A 17,500-nucleotide genomic window follows, 5' to 3' on the forward strand; every position below is an offset into this window, starting at 1 on the left:
CTACCGTGGGTATGTACCAAAGTTTTTGAAGGAATCGGCCGTTTCGCGCTTTACGCGTTCTTTAGTGGTCAAGAGGCGATCCGCCCTGGGCGGAGCGTTGAACGTGGCCACTCACGAACGCGAAAAGCGCCGAAAGGTATCAGCATCGCGAAGAGGCATCGCAACAAAATCGCGACCTAGTAACGGAACATGAAGATATGTAGAGAACGAATGGCCGGAAAAGTCTGCCACCACTAAAACGTCATCGCGTTAGGCGTTGCAAGTGAGCGACGCTCACGAGCAAAGTTGAAGTAATTGTAAACGCTCGATCAGCGAGACAAGTGGCAACCAAATTCTGACGCATTTGCGCTGTATACTGGCTACTAAGGTTGGTCAATGCCCCTCGCGAACGATAACCTGACTGAATCACGACACGCCAGGCCGGACGCAGCGCAGAGCCTGTGTAGTAAGCGGGACAACCAGCGTGAAGTTATAAGAGGCCGATGGGCTTCGAACGAAGCTCATCAGCAACGTTATGTCGGGAGGAAAGTAGAGAAACGAGTACGCCGCTGTATCTCGAGCTATGTGGCACATTCACAGTAGGTTGGCTCCAGGCGAAGAAATTTTGGCCGATCAGTAATTTATTGAAGAAATTTATATGGGTTGACATCTGTCTGAAAGTTAGCTCTCCAGTTGATCTAGCAGGTCAACATTTGAGGGCTCCATTTTGCGGCGACACACCGCAAAGTTGCTACATCTAGAGACAAAGTCACTAAAACAGCAACGCTTCCTGGGCCGTAAAATCGAAATGAATTGTGGGGTTTTACGTGCAAAAACCACAATGTGATTATGAGGCACGCCAAAGAGGTTCCTCGCGGTTCTTTAACGGGCAACTAAATGTAAGTACACGAACGCTTTTGTATTTCTCTCCCATCAATATGCGACCGCCGCGGCCGGGATCGATCCTGCAATCTCGAACTCAGCAGTGCAACGTCATAATCTGGAGCGGAACACTTCATAGAGCCCAAGAGGTATTCATGTGTTGGAAACTTGGTCCAGGTAATGGAACGCGTAAGGGCCACTCCAGCCTGATGTCTCCGTATAGAAAGATCCTCCACTTGAGAGAGATTACGGGAAAGGGAGAAGACACGGATGGACTAAGGAGCGTGTTTCTACACTAAGAGGATATTGAGGAGGAATGGGAAGAACTGCGTTTGCCGCACTAATCAGGATATTAGCGGCTTTAATTGCACCATGCGTGGGCTTCAGCACAATTAGTAATAAGACTTGCTTGTAATTTCAAGCCGCTTTAATTTGCGGAAGCGTTGGGCTCACGACGGCGTCTTGGCCTTCCCGAGTGTCGGCAGCCGCATTTGTGTAGGTGACGCTATATCATATAGGGACAGACTACCCTTTCGTTGTAGAGGGTTGATCACGTCGCTGAAGCTTCGTTGTTTTATTAGGGATAACAGAAGTGTTGCATCCTGGCGCGAGATAATCCAACGTGGTAACCTCAGGAGGCTCTCCATAGAACCGGAAACAAAGAGCTGCCACTATATAACAGAATGTGCCATCTCTTCGGTTGGCTTACTTGTTCACGCCTATTCACGTAATATGGTAGTTACTAAATTTTAAGCCTCCCAATTCTCTAATTCTTCGCCTTGTTACGGGACACGCGCGCCTTAATTTGTGAGTGTTTCCTTCTTCGCAGCTTTACCCTTTCAAAGACGTGCAATGTAGCGAAACTAGCACACAGACACCGAGGAGGCTATTTGCCCTACATGGAACGCTCTCGGGATGACAGAGCAACCAAACCACATCACATTCTTGATCATTACCATTTCGTCACATCGGCTTGATGGCCAACATCTTAACAAACAAGAACGCATCTAAAGTGCTTAACAGACACAGAAAACTCCAACTTAAACCTCATGAACCAGGAATTTTATAAGATGTTCACTTATCTGCATGATGCCGCGATGCACGCTTTTGTTTGATATTGTATTACTGTCCTTTTTCTCCGTGTTCCCTGCGGCCAAATCCTAGAAGAAAAAAGCAGGACGAGCAGCAATAAAAGTGGGATTGGTGCGTGCTCATTGCAAAATCTCGGTAAGCCCCACGTGCATTTGTAACTTTTCCAGGCGGTTGTGTCAGAAAGGAACAATACATGGACACACGGGCCTGATCAATGTCATAAAACTGACATGTTTAATTCGGCAACCGAAGAGGCATTCATGGGGTTGTTGTTCCAGGTTTCCGATGTCAAATTCAGTAACGATGCACTCATCGCTAAAGAAGCATTATGGACGGCTTCGAGTAGGATGTTCTTGGTGCCACAGAAGCCCAGGAAGTCGTCAGCACTGACATCCCACACAAGGATGCCGGCGAGTCCTTTCTCCATGAATTTTGCAGTTTGCATTGCCAAGGACTGCGCGTCTTCGTATATGAACCAAGAACGACCGCGATGCAAGAGAGTGATGTCCCCGTCTCTGTGGCGCTTCCAGCCTCGCTTGGCGCACAGCTCGTGATACGCGAACGTGTGTTCGTTGCTTGGCACAGAACCAGTGTAACTATCCCTGTGGTTTAGCGTGTACGGAATGCCTTCAAAGCGGATGGCCCCAATCAGCTTAGAAGGAGGAAAGCTGCTTGCCAGTACATTTTCCAGCGCTCGGCTGCGCCCGAGCCATTGCGGTGGCAGCACGACCATATCCACCAGCTGCGCAAGCCTCTTGCCTGCGTTAGGCCTGCGTAACAGAGAAGACTCGGGTGGCAACACGAGCAGGAACTCCCTGTGGCGAAAGAGAGTGGCCAGTTTCTTGAGCAAGCGCACCGCAGAATTGCGTAGATGGCCGTCCGACACTGGAAAAAGGCCGGTCACCATCAGTCCATCCAGGCGGTTCACGAGAGTCCAGCGAAGTAAGTTCCGCGCAAACGCCGTGCTTCTCTCTTGGCTCAATGCAACCCGATGCAGGAGCCCGCTGGCGTCTTGAAAACTTCCCAATCCTGCCAGGAGCCTTAGGTGCGGCTTGGACTTAACGAGGGGAGTCAGGTCGGCAAGGTGAAATGGCGGGTTGGCCGAAGTCAGGCTGTCGTAGTTCTGCATGTCACTGAAGAAATCAGGTAGGCCTACAAGCGGAAGCACAATGTGCGAGCACAGGTGAACAGGGATATATCTTTGGGCGTAGGTCCAAGGCGGAGGCCTCGAAAAGCTGTGCGGGTCCAGCTGGCAAATCAGGAGTGGTTCGGGGCCTCTGTTGTCCAGCTGGATGTCTTCCTTCTTGGGCACATCCCTTATGAACCGAACCCTGGTCAAATAGGGCATCAGGGCTCCGGGAAGCGCCATGAAGAACACCAGGATCAGGATCATGCACGAGCTGATCGAGTAGACGCAGGTGCTCTTGAGGAAGGGATCCTCTTCAACCCCGGCGCCTCCCTTGGGGTCCGAGGCCTCCTTCTCAGGCATGGCTGCGGCTGCCTCGTCTTTCTCCTCTTCGGTAGCCACCAGCAGCCGCCGTTCACCAAGGTTGGTTGGTTTGTTGCTAGCGTAAGGGCAGAACCCACTACGTTGGAGAGGCCGAGGCACGGACGATAGCATGGGACATAAATAAAACATTATTTCGGGAAAAAAAGAAAGAGAGGGAATATATATATATATATATAATAAATCCATAAAATATAGAACGAATGAACATGATACCTTTAATTATTCTATTGTGATGTGGAAAAATAAATGAAGATAAGATGATACTAATAAGGTTACTTAGTAATGACGTGAATAAAGTACACAATAAATAATACATAAATCAATACGTAAATAGATTGTATAGCTAGCATGGCAGTCCTTCTAGTCTCAGACCACGGAGTAAAATGCACAGGAGCGCCGACTCCACCGCCGCGCAACGCGTTCACTCGGGACAAATCGTGAAACACGGGCGTCTAGTTAACGTCTTTGCTCTCTCCCTCCGCTCCACTTCTTAGCGTTCGCACATGCTTCCTCAGCTGTTTCCGAGCCCTGCCGACTGATGATGATGATGATGTTTGGCATTCCCTCTGAAATGGGGCGGTTGACAAATACTCATCTAACCTATATATATATATATATATATATATATATATATATATATATATATATATATATATATATAGAGTAGAAGCTCGTTAATTCGAACCGCAAGGGGAAGAGCCACTTCAGTTCGAATTAACGAAAGTTCGAACTAACGAAAGTGAAGGAGAGCAACAGTACACTGCGATTTGGAAGCAGTAGGGCATGTCAGAAATTTGGCGTGTCAAAAAGTGATGGCGTGTGTCGCGGGCACACGCCATCTTCAAGTCGAAGCTCTGGGTCCGACTGTGCCACACCACCGATGTCCACCGAAACGAACGTTAGCCGAGGTTTAACACTGTCACAATGAATCGCGTCGGCCGATACCTCCAAAGCTGAAAACAAAGGTGGCACAACCGATGAAGACTGCCGAGACAAAGACGCTGAACATGTGAAGGTGGCGAAGGCCCTGATTCGTTGGTTCTTGATTGCAAGCGTAGCCGCGACGTACTTGATTCGCTGTGTTTTGGCGCTTGCCGTACCATCTCCGCAGAGCATTAGCAGCTGTACAAGATTTGCAAAGCCTCCGAGATTCGCAACGGGCAAGAAGTCTCGGAGGTTATGTAGAACGGAGAGGCGGCAGCCGCCGCTGCCTTCTGGCTGACCCCGCGTCGGTTAGATTTTTTTCCGATTTTGCCTTCTCTCGCCGTTCTCTCCGTTTCGGAGGCAATACAGCCTTGTGTGTAGGCAGTAGGCGCGTTTCTCTGGCCTTGTGCCAGGCGAGCGTAGTTCGAATTATCCGTGAGGGAACCTTCTCGCGTTCGAATTAACGGACTTCTTTATACATCGACTTCTGTGGAGCTTGGCCGGACCAAATCGTACAGTTCGAATTATCCATAAATTCGAATTATTGAAGTTCGAATTAACGAGCTTTCACTGTATATATATATATATATATATATATATATATATATATTAATTACTCGGGTAACTACTCTCCTTGTTAAGCACCTTCTGTTGAGGCACGTGGCAACCATTCTACAGCTTGCTTCCCTGTGTGAATGCGCTATAGTGGCGGATAACGGCGGCGGCAGCAGCGCGCGTTGACGTTGTCGTCCACTAGAAATTCAGGCCCTCGGCGTCTCGATTTCATAACGATCAAACACAAAATTATATGAGCATAAATAAAGAAATAAACGCACGCGCCTGACTTTTCTGCACGTATGTAAAACATTTTTTTTTGTTTACAATTCCCTAGAGAAATCAGGCGAAAAGAATACGAGGACACCTAAGCACTTCTTATGAGTTGCGCATGCGAAAACATTACGGTCCAATTAAACACCGCTGAGCTGTCTTTCGAGTTTCGCGGTGGGGTATGTTACCGCGTTTTGCAATACGATCGGTGCTGGCTTTTTTTTTTGTGCGGTTTCTGCGTTATCATGTTGGCTGCAGGCCGGAATCACTTGCACGATATTGCTGAGAAGTCAAGGACACCGCATGCCCCCCCGACGCCCTGCGCGACGAGAGACCGAAGAAGCAGCAGCGGCCGCGAAGGCCGGCGAGCCCAGTGGGGGTGAGAGATACGGACCCCGCACCGGCCTCCAGAAGCGAGACGGTGGCAGCCGCACGCGCGCGTCACGCGACACCATCGCCGACGGCAAGCAGCCTAGCTCAGCGACGTCACATCGCGGTACCGTCTCCGTCGAGGCGCACTGCTCGTGGCGTCGCGGCGATGCCCTCTCCCCTCACGCAACATCTGGCGCGCTAAAGCGGCAGCGGGTGTTCCGATTCGCCCGCTGTGTCGTAGCCAATGGGAATTTAGGTGCCGTTTCGCTGCTACAGACGCTGGATTTTTCGCTCAAAGGGCCACTTGATGCTTTCGCATCAATAAAGTTCCAAGAAAAGGCACAGCAGAAGTATATGTTTTTCACAACTAAACGTTTGCGATGAAGTGATGGTTATGTGCTACGTACTTTTTGTGTTCGGCGTTTTGTTTATTATGCCTGCAGTAGGTTTAATCACGCCCGATGAGTAAAAATGTGTTTATGCTCATGCTTGAAAAGACGGAACAACGTAACAGTAATTGATCAAACGTTTTGTGTCCCTCTATAAATCCGGGTATGGCTAAGAACGGGAGAAGTTTTTTGTCTTCGAAGCGCCACCTCATCCGGAGCTGCTGCAGCAATGGCGACAGAAAATTCCTGCACGTAAGCGACCGCTCAATGCAAAAGACAAAATATGGGCGCGACATTTCGAGTGGCACCTGATTTTTGATAAGTACTGCAGCGAAAGTAAAGGAATCATCCTGCAAGAAGAAAGCCTCTTGACTTACTATGAAAAGGAGCCGTTTCTGCGATTTTCGAGGAAGCCTGGCGCAACTCTCTGATGCGGAGTGTGAGTTGCAATCACAAGACGCCGATGCGGGAAGGCAAAAGGACAACAATTTGTCTGCAACTGCGCACACTGTAGGAGCGTTCTCTTATTCAGGCACGTGACGTAATGGGAATTCTCAGCCTTCTCTTCGAGAGGATAATGATTCCCATAATTTGCAGCCTGCAGGTTACAGGGATCTGTTCAGCGAAGGAAATGCTTTGCATACGGCCTGCGACGATGATTTTGCTGAATAAAGCGGTGCAAGCAGCTCCACACCACGAAATGACGACACCACACATTGCAAGCGCAAGTCCATTTCTGCCGGAGCAATTTCTACGCCTAGAAAGAGTCAAGTTTCCGCCTTCGTGGGACCGCCACAAGATACGGAGAAAACTGGGCAACACAAAAGCGTCGCGAGAAAAGATTCAAGGGAAGCATCTGTATACTTGAAAGACGCTCAGATAAAAACAGTAATAAAAGGCGTCCTTCCCATAAAAGTTTTCGCTGTCTTCTGACATAGCTCGAGACTCCGCAGACTGCAGTCGCATGTCCCCCTTCCTCCATATTCTAGTTGTTGTTTTTCTTGCATAATCTTCGTGTTTCGTTTATTTTCAGTGGCTTTGCGCCTCTGCCTAGCGTAACTTGATGTAAAGGCGACCCTAATATTTGGCTTGGGTGTCTCTTAGTAGCACTCTCACCTCGGCGTTGGTGTTCTTAGGTTTACTTAGGCGAACGCAACGATAGAAACTAACTTGAAGACAACTGCTTTCCGGTAATTAGCCGGTGAAATATCATGCCACCTTCTTGTGTGTGACGTCATTAGTGACGTCATTACTTGCGATTGTCACTTCCGGGTTTCCAGGAGTTCCGTCAAAGTCGTGCTTCCGTCTCTAAAGTCTACGATTCTGGACTTCGGTGTGCGGTAATCAGTGATTTCTAATTAACTTTAATTATTGCGGACACTTCAGTAACTCAACTTGTAACTAAACTTATCCTCTGATATCATATCTATAATGAAACCCATGAATTTTGTAGTGTAGAATTTTTTTATTTTTTACGATTTATTTTGAATTTCATTCTCGGTCGTCTCAGTGATTTCTAATTAATTCTAATTATTCTAGACACTTCAGTAACTTAACCTGTAAATAAACTTACGCTCTGATATTATATCTATAATGAAACCCGTGAATTTTGTAGTGTCCAATTTTTTTCTATGTTTTTCTGATTTATATTGAGTTTCCTTCCCGGTCGTCTTAGAAGGTGAACCGGAAGTGCGGCGCAAGAAAAAAGAGTGTCACTTTATGCTCGTGCCTCTAAAGAGGCCCGGCATGGGTCCTGTAAAGCATAATGCGAGTAAATTAATTAAAATGAAATGAAAACATGATTCATTTGCTAATGTCTCTCCACGAACCGCAATATTTATGCCCGCTACTGGCGTCAGGGTATGCGCCGAGCAGACGACACCACGAATGTGCAAGGCCGTGCAGCAGCATGCTCGAACACGGCCTCTCTGCCGTTACTACGGCAGGGAGACCCGAGCTTGGACCCGAGGTTGGCGCAGCCGCGCGCCCACTACACCAGTTGTTTGGAGCAGCACCCTGCCCCCCCTCCACATTTTCCGCCCATGCGTAGCGCCGCCTGAGAAACGCGCTGTGAATCGGCAACCACTCAGGATCTGTCTCAGACTAGCGGAGTCGATGCTCCGGTTCCGTGACTCAGACATAAAATTAAATGGGGCGTCATATACGGCCCTGTGGCAGAAACAAAATGCCTACGCACTCAAGGAATAGGCCCACTGGAGCAGCAAGGCCCAGTTCAGGCCGACAGGCCGACGGAGGAGCTGTTTGGAGAACCCGCTTACCCGCCGTGATGGCACTGTAGCGGCTATGGCGCTGCGCCCGAGGACGCAGGCTTGGCTGCGGCGGCCGCATATCGACGGGGGCAAGAACGCCCGTGTACCCTGCATTGGGTGCACGATAAAGAACCCCAGGTGGTCAAAATTAATCCGGAGTCCCCAATATAAGGTGTGCCTTCTAATTATATTGTGGTTTTGGCACGTAATACCCCAGAATTAAATCTTTTCAGGAGTTCTTTCCGTCGTATTGAAAATCAATGACACACTGAATTGTTCTGTGTTTTCAGTTCACTTTCCAAAAATTACATACATGCGAAGGAACCGAATCATGAACCGAACCATGACCTGCAAGGCCATGGTTTGTTTGATGCTGATGATGGTCTTCCTCTTTTCTGGCGCGTACGACCAGAATAGGCCAAGGACCGGGTGGCAGGACGTAGCTTAAGAGGATTCTTACTTGAAGAGGAGATTGTAGGAGAGGGAGGATTGTTTCCCTAAGTGTACGTCTTTTATTACACGGACACTCCAGGTGCATTTCGTCGTCACCGTCGGTGTCACCGCGATATACCGCATAAAGTCCAAGGGCGACAACATCGTCGCCACGCGCCGTATGCCGTGCGTGCGAGGGTAAGCCGGCGATGGCGGCTCAATCTACTCCGGCGGCTGCTGCGTACGGCGCGGCCGCGCCGACCCTGTCTTGAAAGCGATCTGCAATGAGTGCAGAGTCTAGGTGCGTCGAGGGCTCGTAGCTTCGTGTGCGCTGTGTTCTCGCCGCTTAGTTCGCGTTGAAGCGAGAGGCAGCGCGAAGGTCGATTTGCTCGCTGTTGCCGCCGCCCTTCCTCACGCCAGTGTTTTGACATCGAGTGTCGGCGCTCGTTCAGTGAGATGTGTTATTGTTTGCCTGTGCACGCGTAACACCATGCTTGTTAAGGTATTTAGTAAGCGAATGCTTGCGAGTCAATACGGCCGGTGAAACTACTATCCTTACTTCGTATGGCTGCCTACAAATTTGCTATCGCAATCGATGCTTCGCCTTCCGGGCAAAACTGCGTCATTTTTTTTTCTTAACTTTCTAAAGATGTGGCACATATGCGCAGTAAAAGATTTGCCGAGCAGAGATGGCAACACTTTAACATCGCTGTTGGTGCTAAAAACATGGAAGGAAAAGATAAGGAATTTCTCATGAACCCAAACCGGAAAAACGTTTCCCAGCCTATTCTATATAATGGCGTATTGCATTAAGTACTAGATTTATGTTTCAACAAATACGTACAAAATTGACGCAACAAATAAAACGATAGCGTGTGAGGAAATATTTAACACTTTTCTGAAATATTAGCTCCCAAGTGGCAGTGGCGCAGTAAAGAAATTGTCGGTGCGCAAGAACAAACTCTGAAGCATTGAAAAATCTGTGAAAAGGGAGAGGCTCAACAGAGATAAAAGCTTTAGCATGGGGATACAACAGCAAGAATATGTAATTAAAGGTTCTGCGCTTCGAATAAGTCACCCGCCGTGGTTGCTCAGTGGCTATGGTGTTGAGCTGCTGAGCACAAGGTCGCGCGATCGATTCCCGCCCACGGCGGCCGCATTTCGATGGGGCGGAAACACCCGTGTACTTAGATTTAGGTGCACGTTAAAGAACCCCAGGTGGTCAAAATTTCCGGAGTCCCTCACTACGGCGTGCCTCATAATCAGAAAGTGGTTTTGGCTCGTAAAACCGTATAATTTCTTTGAAGAATAACTCAAAGATGGGATGAATGCTACTGCTGACAGTTTTCAAGCACATCTATCTGCGATAACTCGCCACTATTGCATGTGCCAATCGAGGACCTTCAATCACCACTCCTACTGACGTCTAGGTTCATACAGGGTGTCAATCTCTCAATTTTTCAACATCCTAGTTTGCATTAAACGGTAAATAAGCACCAATGAATAAGTTATACTGGCCAATTTGGAGTAGATGGAAGGAGGTATAGCCACGGCCAGATTAAAGAGAATTATTATTTATGATGAAAACCTTAGATCGCCATTGGCGGAGTTTTGTAACCACTAGTGAGAGAGCCAGACATTCAGCTTCTAACACTGACCCATAATCGGATAGACATTGGCATTTTTTGGTCATATTACTGTCCTTTGCGACACAAAATTATACACGTCATCACTAATCGGGTAGACGAAAAAAGAAATTTCGGCTTAAGTTGAGAGAGCATATCCGGACCTCGGCTTCCTCCTCTTGCGCCAAGGCCAGTGGCAACCGTAACGTGATGTGGTAACGCAGTTTTTCTGTTAGCCTTCAAAGATATGGTTCTAACCGATTAAGGTAGATTGACCAAGAAACAAGGGTCGGGTTCACAATTTTTTTCCCTCTTAACTGCTGTTTTCCATTGACCGGCCGCCTTCGATAATGATATGTCCAACATTATAGTTAACTGGCATATGCTCTTAAGCACATTTCCAGCGCAAGAAATTTGTGTGGGGGGGAATATTCGGGTTCAGGTAAGTAATGAAAAACGATAGCAGCAATTCAATTTCAGCGCTCCTGAAAACTAAGCGCTACGAGCAATGGCTAAGTTGCATGTTAACATCTGAAGCCCAACGGTAAAAATAAAATAAATCATGGAGAAGTAAAATGAAATGTAATACGTTAAACTGTAGAACTAAAGTCGGGCTGCCGCAGTAGCAAAACGGCCACACTTACTTAACAGGAAACGTGACAAGCCAGAAAAGGCACGAAAGCGAAATGCAAAATCACACGCCACCCTAAGATCCCCTGCACCAGCGTGCCATGACGTCATGAATTATGGCAGAGTGGACTCTGGTGTGGTTGACCGCTTCTCGGTAAGGGCGGACTACATTGTATTTCAGAGCAACCAAACACTCAACCTAGCAAGTTTCGAGTGCTGATTCTGGCGCTAAGCCCCTGAAATACAAGAGACTTTAAAATCCGTGACGTCACAGCGTCGTACGTGTGTGGTGGTTTCGGCGCTATGTTTAGATTTCAGTCAGCAATTATCAAAATTTTTCTGCCAAACTAAGAAAAGTGAGGTCGTCAAAAGAATACTTCACGCATTTAAAATTAATTATTATTGATTTTCAGCGTCTCTTCGAACAAAGGAAGAAAACAATGAAGGAGGAATAGCGAGAAAGAGAGAGAGGCGCTCACGCTGTCTATTCGTGTCTACTCTTTTCGCGCTCTTCCAAAGTATTCTCTTAATCTACCAACACGCTCAATTTTCAGCCCTTCTGCGAAGAGACATACCTTAATGTGTAATAAAAGAAAGGAAAGATACAGTTGGCTTACCCGTAATTAGGTAGGGTTTATCCATCTTAGATGAACAGAAAGGATTAAGAAAGGAAGAAGTACGACCTAACACAAAGAAAGAGAGAAAGTATGTATAGAAAAGCAAGAACGTTAACCAGAGTTAGTTCTGGTTGGCTACCTTGTATGCGAAGGGAAGGGGAACGGGGGTGCCTAACAAAAGCAGGACAAGGGGATAACGAGGCAATTACTGGGAACTGGTAAGGAAATTTATACACAACTACTTTGTTAAGTCTTGGACACTCACTATTTAAGCGCTCAGCCAAGGTACAGCAGAGTCTATGACAATCTACGGATTAGTTCTGCGCAATCTGGGTCGTACAATATGCATCTGAATCTGAAATTCTATTGTAGTGCAAGATTTTTTCATAACATTAATTACTCGCGTACTGTATGCGGTAATATCTGGCTCGTCAGAAAGCGAGCGCTTTGTTTTCACCAGACAAGCAGTAGACGGTTATTTTATTTGGAGACCATTAAATGAAACTGGTCATCTTCGTTACTTTTTATTGCATGCAACAAAGACAGATATATTTAGGAAAAAGGAGAGATTCGTTTATCTTAGCAGCACTTATGTACAAATGGTTCTATCAGAAATATCGAATGCAGTAAGAAGAGAAAGGGAAGTTAACAGAGTACAATTAGGTAAATTGCATATTCACACAAAAATTCGCACCATATTCGAACCAAGTGTTAGAAAACCATATTTTCTTTCAAAATTCGTAACACCGCGTATGCCTGTTCCTTTTTTTTTAATTTTCTTGCGCAAACCGAATTGCAAGTCTGATAGATACTTTTGCTTGAGGACGAGAGTGTCCAAGGAGGCAGCAAATAATTTTTTCGACTCCCTTGTATAACATTTGGAGAAGGGTGAATGGCCGGTAGCCTACCAAATTCCTATCACTGTTTGGGCTTCTTCATGTTATCAGGAAATGTATTTGAATCCCTCAGCGAAATAAACCAACGGTTCACCGCGGGACTAACATATCCTGGAATGTATGCTACCGGCTTTATCTTCGCATTCTAGGTATCTAAGGTCCGAGCCTTACTCAAGTTTAGAAGTTTTTTTTTCTTTAAGACATAGTCGAATTAAGTGAACCTTCTTGTCGTTGTACTCTCTTGGTTGCCTCTCGTTGCGATCGAGGTTTTCGTCTTTTGCCTAGCCGAAGCAGCTCCCCTGCTGCGTCACTGTTCACAGATCGATAAGCCGGCCGCTCCATTTGTAACCACCTTTGTACTGTTGCACAACGCGCCACCCTGGAGGGCACCGGTGTCAAACATGCCTCTGTCCCTTCTGTCGCAGTCAAGTGCATGTGTGCATCGGCCTTGGATCACGTGATCGCTGATGCCACCTATATTTCCTGCGCCGCGCCCTAGACGTGCCTTTATCATCTTCCACCTATTCCATCTCTACATTCCCTCCAGTCCAACCACCGCAGCATCGAAACCCGACCCATTCCGGAAACAAAGTTTCGCTTTAAAATTTCTGCCTCATCCGTTCGCTGCAAGAGCCAAGTTTCTCTGTTCTGAAAATTGTGCACGTATGTACAATTGGCTACAGCAGCATCAACAAAGTACACATTTATAGTCAGCCGGTGAAGTCAGCCGGTGAAGTTCCCGGAGTTGTTTATCAGTAATTTATTTCTGGCTTTAAAAGGCTTCTAATCTCGATACAAAACGCTGTGCAACACGTCCCAAGTGGCACCCAAGCGTTTCTTTGCGGTATCGAAAAGACAGAATGAAAAAAATAACATAGAATCAAACACCTGTGGTCATTGCCCATCCAATCTCACTATCCAGTTTGGTTTGCAGTTTTAAATTCTGTCACTGATGATGGGCATTGTGCGAGCAAAAATTCTTTTTGAAGCGTTTCCTTTTTAGCAACCTTAGGTTGGTTCAAGTCATTAGTGGTGTTCTGGCTGCGTGTTCACAAAAACGAAAATCACCAAAACATATTTAAAAATAACTGTCGAAAACGCTCAAGAACTACTCTGTATTACCACATGGCGTTCGATATGATTCTTTAATATATTCTGTATTGTGTCGCAGTGTAGCAATTCTACAATCTCTTGTGAGTTTGCAGAACTCCAAGACAGCAAACAATGTTCGACTTTCTTCACCTAAATTGCGATATGCCACTAAGGAAGAAAAAATTTGCGCCAAACATGATGCTTGCAATGTTCCCATTGGATCTTCAATGCGCAGAACAAGACGGTTAATTGATCTTCTTTGTGAGTAGCTGAACGCGCATTAACTTGGAGGACTGAATCAATATCTAGAAGTCTCTGTTTAAGAGAATTCTGCGAGAAAAATCAATCGTGACTCATCTGCTAGAAAGCTTGAGTACCAGTGCATTCACTGGTAGCAATCTCCGTACTTTATGAAGGCTAGCCTCTTCGTCTGTCTGTCTGTCTGTCTGTCTGTCTGTCTGTCTGTCGGTCGGTCGGTCGGTCGGTCGGTCGGTCGGTCGGTCGGTCGGTCGGTCGGTCGGTCGGTCGGTCGGGTCGGTCGGTCGGTCGGTCGGTCGGTCGGTCGGTCGGTCGGTCGGTCGGTCGGTCGGTCGGTCGGTCGGTCGGTCGGTCGGTCGGTCGGTCGGTCGGTCGGTCGGTCGGTCGGTCGGTCGGTCGGTCGGTCGGTCGGTCGGTCGGTCGGTCGGTCGGTCGGTCGGTCGGTCGGTCGGTCGGTCGGTCGGTCGGTCGGTCGGTCGGTCGGTCGGTCGGTCGGTCGGTCGGTCGGTCGGTCGGTCGGTCGGTCGGTCGGTCGGTCGGTCGGTCGGTCGGTCGGTCGGTCGGTCGGTCGGTCGGTCGGTCGGTCGGTCGGTCGGTCGGTCGGTCGGTCGGTCGGTCGGTCGGTCGGTCGGTCGGTCGGTCGGTCGGTCGGTCGGTCGGTCGGTCGGTCGGTCGGTCGGTCGGTCGGTCGGTCGGTCGGTCGGTCGGTCGGTCGGTCGGTCGGTCGGTCGGTCGGTCGGTCGGTCGGTCGGTCGGTCGGTCGGTCGGTCGGTCGGTCGGTCGGTCGGTCGGTCGGTCGGTCGGTCGGTCGGTCGGTCGGTCGGTCGGTCGGTCGGTCGGTCGGTCGGTCGGTCGGTCGGTCGGTCGGTCGGTCGGTCGGTCGGTCGGTCGGTCGGTCGGTCGGTCGGTCGGTCGGTCGGTCGGTCGGTCGGTCGGTCGGTCGGTCGGTCGGTCGGTCGGTCGGTCGGTCGGTCGGTCGGTCGGTCGGTCGGTCGGTCGGTCGGTCGGTCGGTCGGTCGGTCGGTCGGTCGGTCGGTCGGTCGGTCGGTCGGTCGGTCGGTCGGTCGGTCGGTCGGTCGGTCGGTCGGTCGGTCGGTCGGTCGGTCGGTCGGTCGGTCGGTCGGTCGGTCGGTCGGTCGGTCGGTCGGTCGGTCGGTCGGTCGGTCGGTCGGTCGGTCGGTCGGTCGGTCGGTCGGTCGGTCGGTCGGTCGGTCGGTCGGTCGGTCGGTCGGTCGGTCGGTCGGTCGGTCGGTCGGTCGGTCGGTCGGTCGGTCGGTCGGTCGGTCGGTCGGTCGGTCGGTCGGTCCCATCTTGTTGGCCCCAGACCTATTCGCCCAAGTTGTCTACTATAGCTTGGGCCACTGTCAGTCGTCATGCTTTTCCCACAATACCTTTTCATGCATTTGCTGTCATCCCATCGTCGCGATGCCGTCCTTGTCATTCCATCGTCGTCACTCGAACTTCGCCATTGGATTCTCGCCATGCCATTGTCATCACGGCATCGTCGTCATGCGCCATATTTGCCACACAGTCATCGTCATACAGTCGTTGTCACCCCATCGTCGTCATACGTTCGTCGCTATGCCTTTGTCCTCACACCGTTGTCATACTGTCGTTGTCATACGGTCGTCGTGATGCATTCGTTGCCATGCCATCATCATGATGCCGCCATGGTCATTCAATCGTCATCATTCCAGCTTTGTCATCCGACTGTGGTCATGCAGCGGTCTCTGGTCATCCACCTTCGTCATACAGTCGTGACGCATTCGTTGTGATACCATCGTTGCTCCATCGTCCTCACTCGAGCTTCGTAGTCCAATTCTCCTTATTCCGTCATCGTCGCGGCGTTGTCGTATTGCCCTCTTTGTCACAAAGTCGTCATCTTACAACTATCATCACGCCATCAACGCCATACATTCGGCCTCATCCCATTGTCATCCTACCATTTTCATGTCATCGTCGTCACGCAGTAGCAGTAATGCATTCGAGTTTTAAAATTTAAACGAATATTGTATTTCTTTTCTCTTTAATTCAATTGTGCCAAACCAGGAAGATGTCTGCCGAATGTGTACTTTTGATTAATTGGCTTTCCTTCATCGTGGGGCCGTCATAGTCCTTTCATCGTCGCCATTCTAACTTCATCATCCGATCATCGTCATGCCGTCGTCCTAATACCGCATTGGTCGTTCCATCGACGTCACTTTATTATAATCATGATGTCATAATTCAATCGTGATTACACTGCCGCTCTCATGTGATTGCCGTCAGACAGTCGTCCTCATCATGCCGTCGTGATCGTTTCGCCATCGTCCTTTCTGTTTCGTCATGCGATTGCGTCATACCATAATCGTGACGCCAGCGTCGTCATAGAGTACTCATAATACAGTGATCATACCATCAGTGATCACCATCATACTCATACACTCATCCTCCTCCCATTGTCCTCATGCGATCTTCGTAACACTGTCGTCATCATATCATTGTCATCATTTCAGAATTCTAGTCTCACTGTCGTCATACTGCCATCGTCATGGCGCCTTCGTCATTCCATCGGCTAAATACGCGTCAGGCCGTTGTGCTCATGGCCGATTTCGGCAAGCGAGTTTCATAACAAAGTAGGCCGATAGCCGAGATAGTCTATGCCGCATATGGGCGAGGCAGATAAGTACCAGAATGCCCGTTACAGATTATAAATACGCATGTCTTCAGCAATAGGGTGTGTCGCTACAATGCTGGGGTGGTAATCGCATTACTCCCCCCCCCCCTCCCCCCCTTGGACAGTCGTCTTGAAGTAGTTTCTGGCGCAATTCTTTTTTCGGAATTGGCTTTTGTAACGAACTGCACAGGATGCAGTAAGAAGAAAGTCTTATTGTAAATTGAAGGAAAGGTATCGTATGATCGATACGCGTCACAAGGGCGAATCAGCACTTGTGTTCATGTTTGCGATTGATAGCCGTGTCTGTCATCGGTATGCCTTCTCAGCACATTTATTGTGTCGTGGGATACACAGATAGCTATCTAAGCAAGGTAAGAGGGGCGATACCACCTATTTCCATCACAGGCTTGCGAAATCGAAAACGAGAGCTTTGTAATGCCAACGCACACTGGCAGAGGAGCGTTCGTGTATATTTGATAGCTATGCCGTGGCCCTATATACTCAGAAGGGAATAAAAAGTCCTCAGCGTCTTTATGTGAAAGCTTTTCTAATAACTGAACCACTCACACCATCGTTGTATATATATGTGCTTCCGAATTTATTGGGGGTTTTATGTGAGCTTCCCCGTTTTCTCCCGTATAGACTATACGGATTACAAGCAGCCGAACAACCTGGTAAAGAAACAGCCTTACCGCGTAAGCATACCCATGGGTGACTTCATCCGCCCTTGTGGAATGTCAGCGAGGGTCTTCGACATTGCAGCTATACCATCGAAAAACCGCGTACAATGTCCGAAATGCTCTGCTTCAGCATATGCAGCGGATGCACCCGTAATATACTCCGGACATGCGCTGGGGCGAAGACCATCAGTGAAAATGCGCTCACGGGCGTTAAGAACTGATCCACCTAACCACTGAGCAATGGCTCACGGTAATGCATTTTACAAATCACCATTGTAATATCTGCTAGAAACGAGGCTGCTTGATTATTTACAATTTCATTTCCATATTTTGCGGCTTGGCAACCCAAGGAAAAGAAAGGAGCTGCA

At 48.6% G+C, this 17,500-nt stretch overlaps 1 protein-coding gene across 1 annotated transcript; it reads right to left on the reverse strand.

Moving 5' to 3' along the window:
* Positions 1-2,159: 2,159 nt before the first annotated feature.
* On the reverse strand, positions 2,160-3,574 carry LOC135903021 (chitinase-3-like protein 1). Its single transcript, XM_065433394.1, has one exon. It carries the CDS (start codon positions 3,572-3,574, stop codon positions 2,171-2,173), a length of 1,404 nt encoding a protein of 467 aa, XP_065289466.1. The 3' UTR covers positions 2,160-2,170.
* Between the last annotated feature and the right edge of the window lie 13,926 nt (positions 3,575-17,500).

The sequence above is a fragment of the Dermacentor albipictus genome, chromosome 1, assembly GCF_038994185.2.
Source record: "Dermacentor albipictus isolate Rhodes 1998 colony chromosome 1, USDA_Dalb.pri_finalv2, whole genome shotgun sequence".
Classification (NCBI taxonomy): Eukaryota; Metazoa; Arthropoda; class Arachnida; order Ixodida; family Ixodidae; genus Dermacentor; species Dermacentor albipictus.